This window comes from Bubalus kerabau, chromosome 6 (assembly GCF_029407905.1).
Source record: "Bubalus kerabau isolate K-KA32 ecotype Philippines breed swamp buffalo chromosome 6, PCC_UOA_SB_1v2, whole genome shotgun sequence".
NCBI classification, from domain to species: Eukaryota; Metazoa; Chordata; class Mammalia; order Artiodactyla; family Bovidae; genus Bubalus; species Bubalus kerabau.
The window spans coordinates 86374906-86387628 of NC_073629.1; the positions used below are offsets into that span (position 1 = coordinate 86374906).

The following is a 12723-nucleotide window of genomic DNA, read 5'->3' on the forward strand; positions in this document are numbered from 1 at the left end:
AACTTTCCCAGCAGTGTGAGAACGTCTTTGGTATAATTGCTCTCCAGTTTGTGAGTTGTCGGCCTGGCAGCTCTATAGTGGGGCTAATGGTGATCTGCAAGAGGACTTACGCCATACACTGTGCTTCCCAGCACTGCTGTTGCCAGAGCCTATGCCCCTGCAGCAGGCCACTGCTGACTCATGACTCAGGGGAGCCTGATGTGCTGCCTCCATGGAGTGGAAAAGATTCAGACAGGACTTAGGCACTGAACAACAAATTGGCAAGAAGAGAGGAAAAGGCAGGTCATGGAGGGTAAAGTGGACCGGGTGCCAAGGGGAGCAAGGAGCAGGGCTCACTTGAGTGGAGGGGGAAGGGAAGAGTAGAGGTGGGAGCAAGGAAGGACAGAAGAGGAAGGGAGGGAGGGCAGGTCTGACAGGAAGGACGGGGCAGGGGCTGGACACAGGGCAGGAAAGGCATGGTGCAGAGATTATAAATTCACAGGTGCGAGGACCTTCCTTGGCTCTGATCGCTGAAGGGGAACCAGACAGCACAGCCATGCTGGAGGCACTGGGCTCCCTGGTGGCTGCCCTCTGGACCACTCTCCGTCCTGGCACTGTCCTACTGGGGGCCTTTGTCTTTCTCCTCTTTGCTGATTTCCTCAAAAGGCAGCACCCAAAGAACTACCCGCCAGGGCCCCTGCGCCTGCCCTTCATAGGCAACGTCTTCCACCTGGACTTGGGGAAAGGGATCTTCGTTCCTCAGCAGGTAGGAGCAGGCGAAAGGGCCCAAGTGCATCCTGACCTGCAGGACCAGGCCCATTCTGGGTACCGAGGGTGGGAACATGGCGGTTCTGAGGCTAAAGTGGCCATCTGGGTACATCCTGCCTCTCTCTTCTCCCCAGCAACTGGCATGATTCAACCGGTGCTTTGTAGGGATAAAATATCGTTAACTGTTTTGCTATTTAAGTGTGCTAGACAAGATATGCTTTGGGGGGATGGTAGTGGTACAGGTTTATTGTACAAAACAAAAAGAGCTTCTTGGTCCATCTAGATGATGGAAAGAGTGTAAATATTGAACTGTAGCACTTAAATGAAGCCTCACATACTGCCAGGAGCTGTGGTGTTGTTTAGTCTTCTCCAGCACCACAGTTCAAAGACATCAATTCTTCGGCATTTGGCCTTTTTTGTCATCCAGCTAGCGCATCAGTACGTGACTACTGGAGCTTAGTCATCTGCATATTTTCTCACATGTCAGGGATCCTTGGATAGAGTATGGTTCAGAACCACTCTGCATCCCCCGTAAATCTTTTTGATTGACCAAGTGACCCTTTGTCTCTTTGTTTTTTTTACTGGAGCCTCAAGTGTAACAGACACAATATGTATTTTAAATTATTTAGTTATGTCTTTGTACGTATTACTGGGACATTATATTTACAGCATGATCACTTTGTCTTTTTAATATTATTATCCCAGGTTGGGGGAGAGGGGAATGCTAAGCTTTCGTTCTTAGAGGTTCTGCTTCCCATGCGTAGAATGGTGATACTGCTACCTAAGTCCTTACCACTTTTCAACTACATTGCTCCCATCCCTACCAAGACAGAGCCCCACCTTCAGGCTCCTCCATCTGCAATCACTCTCAAGTATTCATTTAAAAATGTCATTCCTCTGCCTAGGTTTTCTAGTGCTTCCTGCTGCTTCCCAGAGTTCATATTCCTTAGGAAGCCACATGGATCCCTTCTTATAGCCTCTTTCCACTTTACAGTCTTCTCTCCACAGGGCTCCCTAACTGTGGCCACCCTGAATTCCTTAAAATTCCCTTCAACACCCTATACTATCTCAAGAATCTCTCCCAATACTATCTCTTTTTCCCTGCCTCTCAGGACAGGTACCTTCATGACTGGCAGCTCTGTGGAAGGTGGTTGTGATGATGAAATAAAAGGAATGTTCAGTGTTAACATAACTTATAGTTGGCCCTCAACAATTAATAGGTCTAGTTCCCTAGGAATGCCTGGAAAAGTTTAAATGCAAGCCTATATTACAAAGTTCAGATGCAGATGACTTTACCAGTTTCTGGAAGAAACACCTCATTGGTATTACTAAGTGATAGGATTAGTATTTAGAATATTAAAGTCCTAAACCTATACCCTTTTTAAGAAATGTGTTGTTTTTCAAGTATTGTGAAATATTCTTGTTTTCTTTCTGTTAATTTCCAACTGGAGTCCATTAGGGCAGAGGGCATGCACTGTGTGATTTCAACCTTGAACAAATATGTAAAGGTTGGTTTTATGACCCATGATAGATACTTGAAACAATATGTCTTCTGCTATTGTTCAGAGGAGTGTTCTGTACTCTGTGTCTGGTAGACCTTATTAGATGTTTGTGTTGTTTGAGTGCGTCTGTACCCTTGTTGATTTCTTATCTACTAATTCTATCAATTACTAGAAGAGTCCTGATATCTGCAACTGAAAAATACAGGTTTGTCAATGTGTTTATTCAGTTCTGGTGTGTGTGTGTTGTTGTGTTGTATGTGTTAGTCGCTCAGTCATGTCTGATTCTTTGTGACCCCATGGACTGTGGTCTGCCAGGCTCCTCTGTTTGTGAAATTCTTCAGGCAGCAAAACTGAAGTGGGTTGCCCTTCCCCTTTCAGGGTATCTTCCCAACCGAGGGATCAAACATGTTTTCCGCATCACAGGCCAGATTCTTTACCATCTGAGCCACCAATGAATTTGGCAGCTCTTTTATGGCATACTCACAGACATTAAAATTGCTGTGTCATCTTGGTGAATTGGCTCTTTAATTATTACATAATGTCTCTCTATATCTCTGATGACTGTCTTTGCCTGAACTTTATCCTGTATCACCACAACAGCTCTCCTTTGGTTAATATTTGCATAGCATATGCTTTTCCATTCTTTTACTTTTAGCATATTTATATGATTATATTTGAAATGAATTTTTGTATATAGCTTATAGGTAGATTATTATTTCATTCTACCAAACCCTCTTTTAATTGGTGAATTTAGATCATATATATTTAGTGTATATTTTGATGTGTGAACACTAAAGTCTACTGTTTTATTATTTCTGTTTTTCACTTTGCTTTCTATCTTCTATTTCTCTTTTCTTCTCTTACTTTGAGCCACTTAAACATTTTGTAAGAACCCCATTTTAATGTATCTGTAGTGTTTTCTAGTACATCTCTTTGTATTCCAGTTTAAGTGCTTGCTGTAAAGCTTACAGGCTATGCATACACAGCTTATTGCCTCATCTGATATTGTTTCCATTTTAAGGCTGAAGAAACTGATGGAAATCTGTCAAATTATTTGCCTGAGTTATTCAAAATTGATAATGATCAAACAAGGACTTACACCTAAGACTATTTGAATCCTACACACAATCTCTACTTAGGCTACCTGACTTTTTTTGATATAGTTAATGAATAATTGATTTATTCTAAGATTCATTTATCCAAGAGGCATTTATGAAGTGCTTACCAGATGACAGGCATAGTACAAGAGAGTGTATGATGTAATGTGTGGTATAACCCACCTCTGGGTAACCAAATGAAATATCATTAGGTAGGTTCACTGCGATTGGGAAGCCATGGGATAACCTCTGCAGAATGTTGAAATAAATTTGGCTGAACTTGAAAGGCATGTTATGCAAGTAGTTATGGAATAAAGTAGACAGGAGATTTTTAAATAGGAGAAAGTGACATGAGCTAAAACAAAGTGACAGAACAGTGAAGAAATAGGCCTATTTGTTTGGCATGATGAGAACCTTCCTTATTTGCTCCCCATTTTCTAAACTCTCTCTGTCATAGCTACATGGCTTATTAAGAGAACATTCTGGAAATATGAAGAAATCTTATTGGCTATGGTGGGGAAGTGATAGATAAGGTAGATAATTGTATTATGAGGATATACATCAGGCTGCTTGTAACAAAAAGATTTCTAAATACAGTAGTGGAAAAAGTTGAAATGTATTTGTCTCTCACAAGTAGAAATAGATGTAGGCAGGAAGACCAGGATAAGAAGGCTGCTTTGTATCACAAAGTCATCTGAAAACTGCAATGCTTCTGTCTTACTGCTCTGGTCCTGCAGCAGTGTTATGTGTGAGTACTGTACCATGACAAGAGGAAAATGGGAGATGATGGGAAGCAACTTTCTTTTAAGGACATGACCTAGAAGATGCACACACCATCACTACTCACGCCCCATTGGACTCATGTGAAATTCATAGAAAAGTAAGGTGTCCCATTAACCCTAGTGAATTCATCACTCAGAAGAACAGAGAGTATCTCCATGCTTTCATTTAAGGATAAGTCATACAGAGGGAGCTAGAAAGAGCCCTACTTTATGCTCATTAATTAGGCTCTTTATCTCTGTGCCTCTTTCTGAAAGCTGAGAATAAATTCTGGGGTTGTTATAAGAATTAAACAAGTCATGAATATCAGTTAACTGCCAGGATGCCTAGCACATAGTCGATGCTTATTTCTATATCTACCACCCCCTCCCATTCTTCAGAACTTTACAGTAACAAATTCAAGGAAAAACCAGTTGTTGGTTGCATACCAGGAATCACTTGTCTGACCTGATCACTACATGGGCTCCATCCATCCAGTTTCTGGCCACTTCTTCCAAATCCTTTCACTAAAATACACTTCCAAATAGATCAATAAGAATAAATAATTTATTATTAATTTTAGTATTATGATCACTATTTTTGTGGGCCGAAATCTTGACTTTCTCTGTTCACTGAAGCCAAATAAAAGAGAAAGACAGGAGGATATAGAAAGTTGGCTTTAACTCTCAGCCAACAGAGAGGGGAACACAGTAGGTTCATGCCTCAAAAACTGTGCCTGTCCTCTGCCTCATGAGGAGTCTTCAGTTCAGTCACTCAGTCGTGTCCAACTCTTTGCAACTCCATGAACCACAGCATGCCAGGCCTCCCTGTCCATCACCAACTGCTGGAGTCTACCCAAACCCATGTCTTTTGAGTTGGTGATGCTATCCAATCATCTCATCCTCTGTCATCCCCTTCTCTTCCTGCCCTCAATCTTTCCCATCATCAGGGTCTTCTTAAATGAGTCAGCTCTTCACATCAAGTGGCCAAAGTATTGAAGTTTCAGCTTCAAGATCAGTCCTTCCAATGAACACCCAGGACTGATCTCCTTTAGGATGGACTGGTTGGACCTCCTTGCAGTCCAAGGGACTCTCAAGAGTCTTCTCCAACACCACAGTTCAAAAGCATCAATTCTTCAGCATTCAGCTGAAAAACCATAGCCTTGACTAGACAGACTTTTGTTGGCAAAGTAATATCTCTGCTTTTTAATATGCTGTCTAGGTTGGTCATAACTTTCCTTCCAAGGAGTAAGCGTCTTTTAGTTTCATGGCTGCAATCAGCATCTGCAGTGATTTTGGAGCCCCCCCCCCCAAAATAAAGTCAGCAACTGTGTCCCCATCTATTTCCCATGAAGTGATGGGACCAGATGCCATGATCTTCGTTTTCTGAATGTTGAGCTTTAAGCCAACTTTTTCCCTCTTCTCTTTTACTTTCGTCAAGAGGCTCTTTAGTTCTTCTTCACTTTCTCCCATAAGGGTGGTGTCATCTGCATATCTGAGGTTATTGATATTTCTGTGACAATCTTGATTCCAGCTTGTGTTTCTTCCAGCCCAGCATTTCTCATGATGTACTCTGCAAATAAGTTAAATAAGCAGGGTGACAGTATACAGCCTTGACATACTCCTTGTCCTATTTGGAACCAGTCTGTTGTTCCATGTCCAGTTCTAACTGTTGCTTCCTGACCTGCATATAGGTTTCTCAAGAGGCAGGTCAGGTGGTCTGGGATTCCCATCTCTTTCAGAATTTTCCACGGATTATTGTGATCCACACAGTCAAAGGCTTTGGCATAGTCAATAAAGCAGAAACAGATGTTTTTCCGGAACTCTCTTGCTTTTTCGATGATCCAGTGGATGTTGGCAATTTGATCTCTGGTTCCTCTGCCTTTTCTAAAACCAGCTTGAACATCTGGAAGTTCATGGTTCACATATTGCTGAAGCCTGGCTTGGAGAATTTGGAGCATTACTTTACTAGTTTTTGAGATGAGTTAAATTATGTAGTATTTTGAGCATTCTTTGGCATTGCCTTTCTTTGGAATGGAATGAAAACTGATCTTTTCCAGTCCTGTGGCCACTGCTGAGTTTTCCAAATTTGCTGGCATGTTGAGTGCAGCACTCTCACAGCAGCATCTTTCAGGATTTGAAATAGCGCAACTGGAATTCCATCATCTCCACTAGCTTTGTTCCTAGTGATGCTTCCTAAGGCCCACTTGCCTTCACATTCCAGGATGTCTGGCTCTAGGTAAGTGTGAGTGATCCCACCATCATGATTATCTGAGTCATGAAGATATTTTTTGTACAGTTCTTCTGTGTATTCTTGCCACCTCTTCTTGATATCTTCTGCTTCTGTTAGGTCCAGACCATTTCTGTACTTTATTGTGCCCATCTATGCATGAAATGTTCTCTTGGTATCTCTAATTTTCTTGAAGAGATCTCTAATCTTTCCCATTCTATTGTTTTCCTCTATTTCTTTGCATTGATCACTGAGGAACGCTTTCTTATCTCTCCCTGCTATTCTTTGGAACTCTGCATTCAAATGGGTATATCTTTCCTTGAGGAGACTAGGGGCTTATATAAGATAAAGGTTCACAGTCATGAGTTGATGATGAGAAACACAGGTGTTAACATGTGTTTTTGTTTTTGTTTTTGTTTTCCTTTTGCATTGTTTCAAAAATAGTCACAGGCTAGGGTCACCAACCCAGTAATTGAGTCTGGCAATTTGGTGGTCCTGTGGCCTTCTTTCTGATATGTAAAAAAGAACTACAAGAGGAAGAGAGTGTTGGAAGGGTCAGCACCAGACAGAGGATGTATTTAGCATAGAGTCAAAGGGAAAATAGGTGTGAAATGTGCCTCCCGCAGAGAGCTGCTGCTGCTGCTAAGTCGCTTCAGTCGTGTCCGACTCTGTGCGACCCCATAGACGGCAGCCCACCAGGCTCCCCTGTCCCTGGGATTCTCCAGGCAAGAAACTGGAGTGGGTTGCCATTTCCTTCTCCAATGCATGAAAGTGAAAAGTGAAAGTGAAGTCGCTCAGTCGTGTCCGACTCTTAGCGACCCCATGGACTGCAGCCTACCAGGCTCCTCTGACCATGGGATTTTCTAGGGGGGCAGAAAAGTAAACTTAGTTACAGACGTGTTGAGTTAGGAGGCAGAAAAGCAAACTTAGTTATGGACATGCAGTTAGGAGCAGTTGGGTGATGCTAGTGAGAGAGTCATTTCCTAGGCAGGTTGATAAGAAGTCTAGGGGTCCCCAGGGAGAGAGGGGTCTGGAATTCTCAAGGAGGAGAAAGGGACAAACTTTTTTTCCCTCTGCATTCCTTAGTTTTAGTCAATTACACAACTCAGTTTAAACTCTGTACTAGGGATTATGAAACAATGTATCCAGCTGGAGGACAGTTTCTCCATCCTGAAAACCTTCTGACTAATCCTGATATCTTAGAAAGTATATTATGGGAGTGGGCCTGGAGGATCTTTCTATTGTCAAATGCTAATCCTGTTATCTTAAAATGTAAATTATGGGAGTAGGTCTAGTGAAGTCTTTAAGGATTATATAATAGTAATGTATCCTGCTTGAGGACAGTCTCTGGATTAAACCTTGTGGCTAATTCTGTTATCTTAAAATGTAAATTATGGGAGTAGGTCTGGTGAGGTCTTTACAAGAATTATGTAACAATAATGTATCCTGCCTGAGGACAGTCTCTGGATTAAACCTTCTGGCTAATTCTGTTATCTTAAAATGTAAATTATGGGAGTAGGTCTGGTTAAGGTCTTTACAACCTCCAGACATTCTTTTGATTCATTGGAGAGTATATAACTCCACTGCTAACATTAGCAAGGGGGCACTCTTTCTGCCCCCTTCTGATGTCTATGACAAAAGCTTTCTCTATCTCCTTAATATTTTAATAAAACTTTATTACACAAAAGGTCTGAGCCATCAAGCCTCTGGCCCCGGATTGAATTCTTCTCCTCCGGAGACCAAGAATCCTGGCGTCTTTTCGTGGTTCAGCAACAACCTTTCACTAGTAATAAAGAAACTGCCTGTCAATGCAGGAGATATGAGACATGGGTTTGATCCCTGGGTCAGGAAGAGCCCCTTGAGGAGGGGGCTCCACTCCAGTATTCTTACCTGGAGAATCCCATGGATAGAAGAGCCTTGCAGGCTACAGTCCATAGAGTCACACAGAATCAAACATGACTGAAGCAAATTTGCATGCATGCACACACCCATGCAAAGTAAGAAAACGCAGAATGTTCAGGCCTGCCCACTGTTCTCTTATCTTCATTGTTTTCAGGAAAGGGAAAGAAAACTCATTCCTCTTTTTTCCCCCTTTTCATTGCAACACTATCACCAGAATCCTAAATTGTAATAGCTGTCATTTTATACATTTTGAAATTGAGACAGAGGGAATTTAAAAAGCTTGACTAAATACCACACAGAAAGTAACAAGTGGAAGCTGAATACAAAGGGATTTGTATGACTTCAAAATCCAAGCTCTGAGGCACTCACCTTACCTCATCTATTCAGGTTTCTAAATACAAGCAAAACAAGGTCTAAAGTGTTTCACTTGACATTAAGACATCCTTGGTCCAGCTCACAGTACCTTGCCAGCCTGTATCCCATCTCTCTACACAGTGAGAGCTGTTTTTTCCAGGAACCTATCCTAGCCCCTGGGTCCCTTATATGTCTGTGACACACCCACACACTCTCCCTTTCTCTTTCTTTCTTTTTGGTCCATTACTCTCATTCTCACTTTCATGCTGTCACATCCATGAAACTCTAAGGTCCAGTACCATCTCAAGTTCATGTTTCTGTCCTTATATCTTACATAATGCCTGGCATATTCCCTCCAGCCACCAATAGCTCTGTCACTTTGGCTAAGTTACTTCTCCATGACTAATTTTCCTTATTAAAACCTGAATAAAATCATTAGTACTGTAGGGTGGTGTGAAGGAAATGAGATAAAAGGTGAAAGTAGTTAGCATGGCACCCAGAAGCTGTGGTTGTCTATGAACATCCATGCCTTTCTTCTGCATGTCATCCGTGTGCTCTTGTCCTATCTGTCCCCTTGAGCAAGTGCACGCATGTCGCTTTGCACACAGAGACCATTCATTCCCCACACTATAGAGTGACAGGACCCAGGGCACAAAGTGCATTTCACATTATTGTTCTCATTCCTCCTCACAGAAACTATTTGGGTTCTGGAGTGTGGGGTTTTCCAGCGCACCGTTCTGCTTTTGGGATTTTGTTCCCTGTGCAGGGATCATACCTGGGTCCATGGCAGTGGATGCCTAGTCCTAATCACTGAAGGGTCAGGGAGTTCCCCCTCACAGAAACTCCAAGGGAGGAACAGTTTTCTACCTTTCACAGCTGGGGAGCTTAGGCTCCAAGAAAAGTGAAGCAACTATTCTGAGATCTCAGTTGTCAATCACAGAGTTAACATGACTCCAGAACTAGTGTTTACTTCTACATATCTAGTCCCTGACTCAGAGTGACTTTTTTATCACCTAGAACCTGTTGAGGAAAGGGACGTTCTCTTGTGATTAAACAGATAGTATGCACTAAGAAGTCCATGCTTGATAGGTTAGTCTTCAACTAAACATCTCTGACTTCTCTGGTGAGTCAACATGTGCTGAATTCTCTCCATTCACTAAATTCTAAGATGCTTAGAATAAGAGACCTTTGCTTACTTTATTATATTTTTATGCATTATTCACAGGTCACATAAGCTCACTCAATTTAAGTAAGTTGAACATATGAATGAGTTTTATAATGAATGTTTATGCCCTCTAGTGGATTTAGTGGAAGTCTAGATGCAGCCCAAGATGCACACACATACACACAGATTCCACTCATTACAAGCCTCCCCTCCGCATCCCCCCAACCCCCGTCCCCCCATCGCAGCTCCACACATTCTCCATCCAGGACACATAGACATGTACATACTCAACTGTGACTCTTCTATTTTTCAGGTTGTGAAGAAATATGGGAACATTATTAGGCTAGATTTTGGTGTAATTCATTCCATTGTTATAACTGGATTGCCCTATATCAAAGAAGCCCTTGTTGGCCAGGAACAAAACTTTGTAAACCGCCCCATGATAGCTATTCAGAAACGTATCTTTAACAATAAAGGTAAGTTCCATGAACAAAATAAGAAGCATATATTTGATATTCCTGTGGCCTCTGAAATTGCTTCCAACACTCCCAGGACTGGCCCCTCATAGAATCTCTGCCCCTCAAGGAAACTGAGTGGTCCCATTTCCTGTTGAAGTCACCTCCTCAGGGAACCTGGCCAGGTCAGCTCTAATGTCAGGGATTTGGGAGAAGTGGCATCACCTGCATGAACTCACTCTGGATGTTTTGATAAATAAGTATCCTCATCACTCAGTGATGTGATGTGTTTTTTTTAAGAAGAAAGGCAATGCTGTGTTCTCAGGCTCTCTTCTATTTCCTCATTCAAATCTTCAAATCTTGTCCCCTAGGAAAATATGTAGATCAGTTTCCTCCTACTGACTTTGTGATCCCTTCTTGCCTCTAATTCCTTGTGCTCTGTTATTAAAGCTGTGCCTCACAAAGTATCTCGAGCTTTCTGTCAATGGAAGAGTTTGTCATGAATACTTTAAAAGATCGTAAAATAAACTTGGTAAATTAACTTATATTTTCACAAATCTGAATGAAAAGCTAAAATCTATTCTTCTACCAAAGCACTCTTTTTTCCCCCCGGAGGTTTCTCGATTCCTCTTTGAAATATTGCATCTATGTCCATTTATTCTATGTCTGTAATGTGAACCTAGTGGCTGGCTCTAGTGATAAAACAGTGAGTAGAACAGACAAAATCCTTGGTTTTCTATAACTTACAAGTGACTAAGAAAGACAACATCAATTACATAAATAATTTAAGGCTATGAAGTGTTATGAAGTGTTACAAAGAGCAGGGTTCATCTATTTCGGGTATCTAATCTAGTCCTGAGACTCAGGAGAAGCTAATGAAGTTAAAGACAATTAATAAAGTGAAGAAGCAAACCAGAAATCCAGTGACAAAGCAATCTAGAATAGAATATGAAAAGTCTCTGAAGTGGGAAGAAGGACAGTGAACTGAGGAATTGAAAGGGGTCCAGTGTAGTACACACAGGGATTAAATGGAGATAATTAAGTGGAGATAAAGCTGGGGAGTTTGGCCAGAAACAGTTCATGCAAATTCTTGTTAAGGATGTTGCTTTTTATCCTAATAACAATGGAGGCTCCTGAATGGTTTCAGTAGAGAAAGGAATCACCATATTTACATTGTACATTTTAGAGACTTATCTAAGCTGCAATGTCAAGAATGGAATAAAAGGAGCAAGAGACTATGGAGTCTTGGAGGTTAGAGGAGGTGGTGGCCTGGATGAGGGAGGTGGCAAGAAATGATAGCATAGTAAGTTAGACCAGGAAAGTGACTGTGAAGATACATGGATTTAAGCTACTCAGGAGGCAAATCCAATAGGACATGATGACCTAGAGAGAGGGAGAATGAGATAATGAGGTAGACATCCAAATGGGTAGGTAAAGGAAAGAAGGGTCATGTGAAGGAGGACAGATGTTGGCTGGGCTGGGTGGGGAGTTGTATGGAGCAAACCATGAATTCAGTCATTGATATGCTGAGTGTGAAGCCAGGAGAGACAAGCAGCAGGGAATTGTGTATGCACCTGCAGCTGAGAGACAATAGCACATGTTAACTACCAGTAGATGTCATTTGAAATTTTGGAGTGGAGATTTCCTAGAAATGGAGGATGGGGTAAGAAGAGAAGAGGCTTCAGATCTAATCTTGAAGAGCTCCATCATTTCAAAATTAGATCAAAGAAGATAGTTAACCAAAGGTATGATAATTTCTCTGAAGTCAGAGAATTAGCAGAAAAATCTGGAGAGTGTGATGTTCTGGGCTCCACTGGCAGAGAGTGTTTCAAGAAGAAAGCATCTCATGCTGCTGAGACATCAAGATGAAGCTGAAAAGGATCCTGGATTGAACAGTAAGAAGAGCCATTTCACTAAGGTGGTGGAAGCCAAAGGGAGATATTAGAAGGAGTTGAAGTGTAAGATGAAAAGAAGAAATAAGAGGATGGTGGCCTCACCAGTGTTATAAAATAAATGCCGTTATATGATGGCATATTAAGATGTATTCTTGTTTCCTTTTTCTGTGGTATTCTTTCTGCACAGTGTTCACAGTTCTTTGTTTTCTTGGGTGATTTATCTTTTTAAGGTCTTTTGTCCTTATGAGTATTGATTTTGTCTAATCCATAAATTCATACTTAATATGTAGCATAGCAAATTCTTAAATGTGGTTATGTGACCAGTAATCAAAGTGTGGGTTTTGGAGTCAGGCAGACTTGAATTTGAATGCATGTTCAGGTGTGTACTAACTCTATGACCTTTTAGAGTGTGATTTATCCTTTGAGACTCATTTTTCTCATCATCAAAATTGGGAGGCTTTTTTGGCAGTAATGGTTATACTTACATCAGAGAGATTCCATGAGTACTAAATTACATAATGCATTAAAAATGCTAATGTGCCTAGCATTGCAAGCAATCAGTAAATTCAAGCCATTATATCCATTGCTTAGGGCTTATTTCTCTGAATAATTTTCAAG

At 41.4% G+C, this 12723-nt stretch overlaps 1 protein-coding gene across 1 annotated transcript in view; it reads left to right on the forward strand.

The window, feature by feature from the left end:
- Positions 1-535: 535 nt before the first annotated feature.
- The window catches only part of LOC129656217 (cytochrome P450 2J2-like), a 29433-nt gene continuing 17245 nt past the window's right edge, over positions 536-12723 (forward strand). The window contains exons 1-2 of the mRNA XM_055586939.1: positions 536-745; positions 10069-10231. Coding sequence (XP_055442914.1) covers positions 536-745; positions 10069-10231 — 373 coding nt within the window. The remainder of the gene's footprint in view (positions 746-10068; positions 10232-12723) is intronic.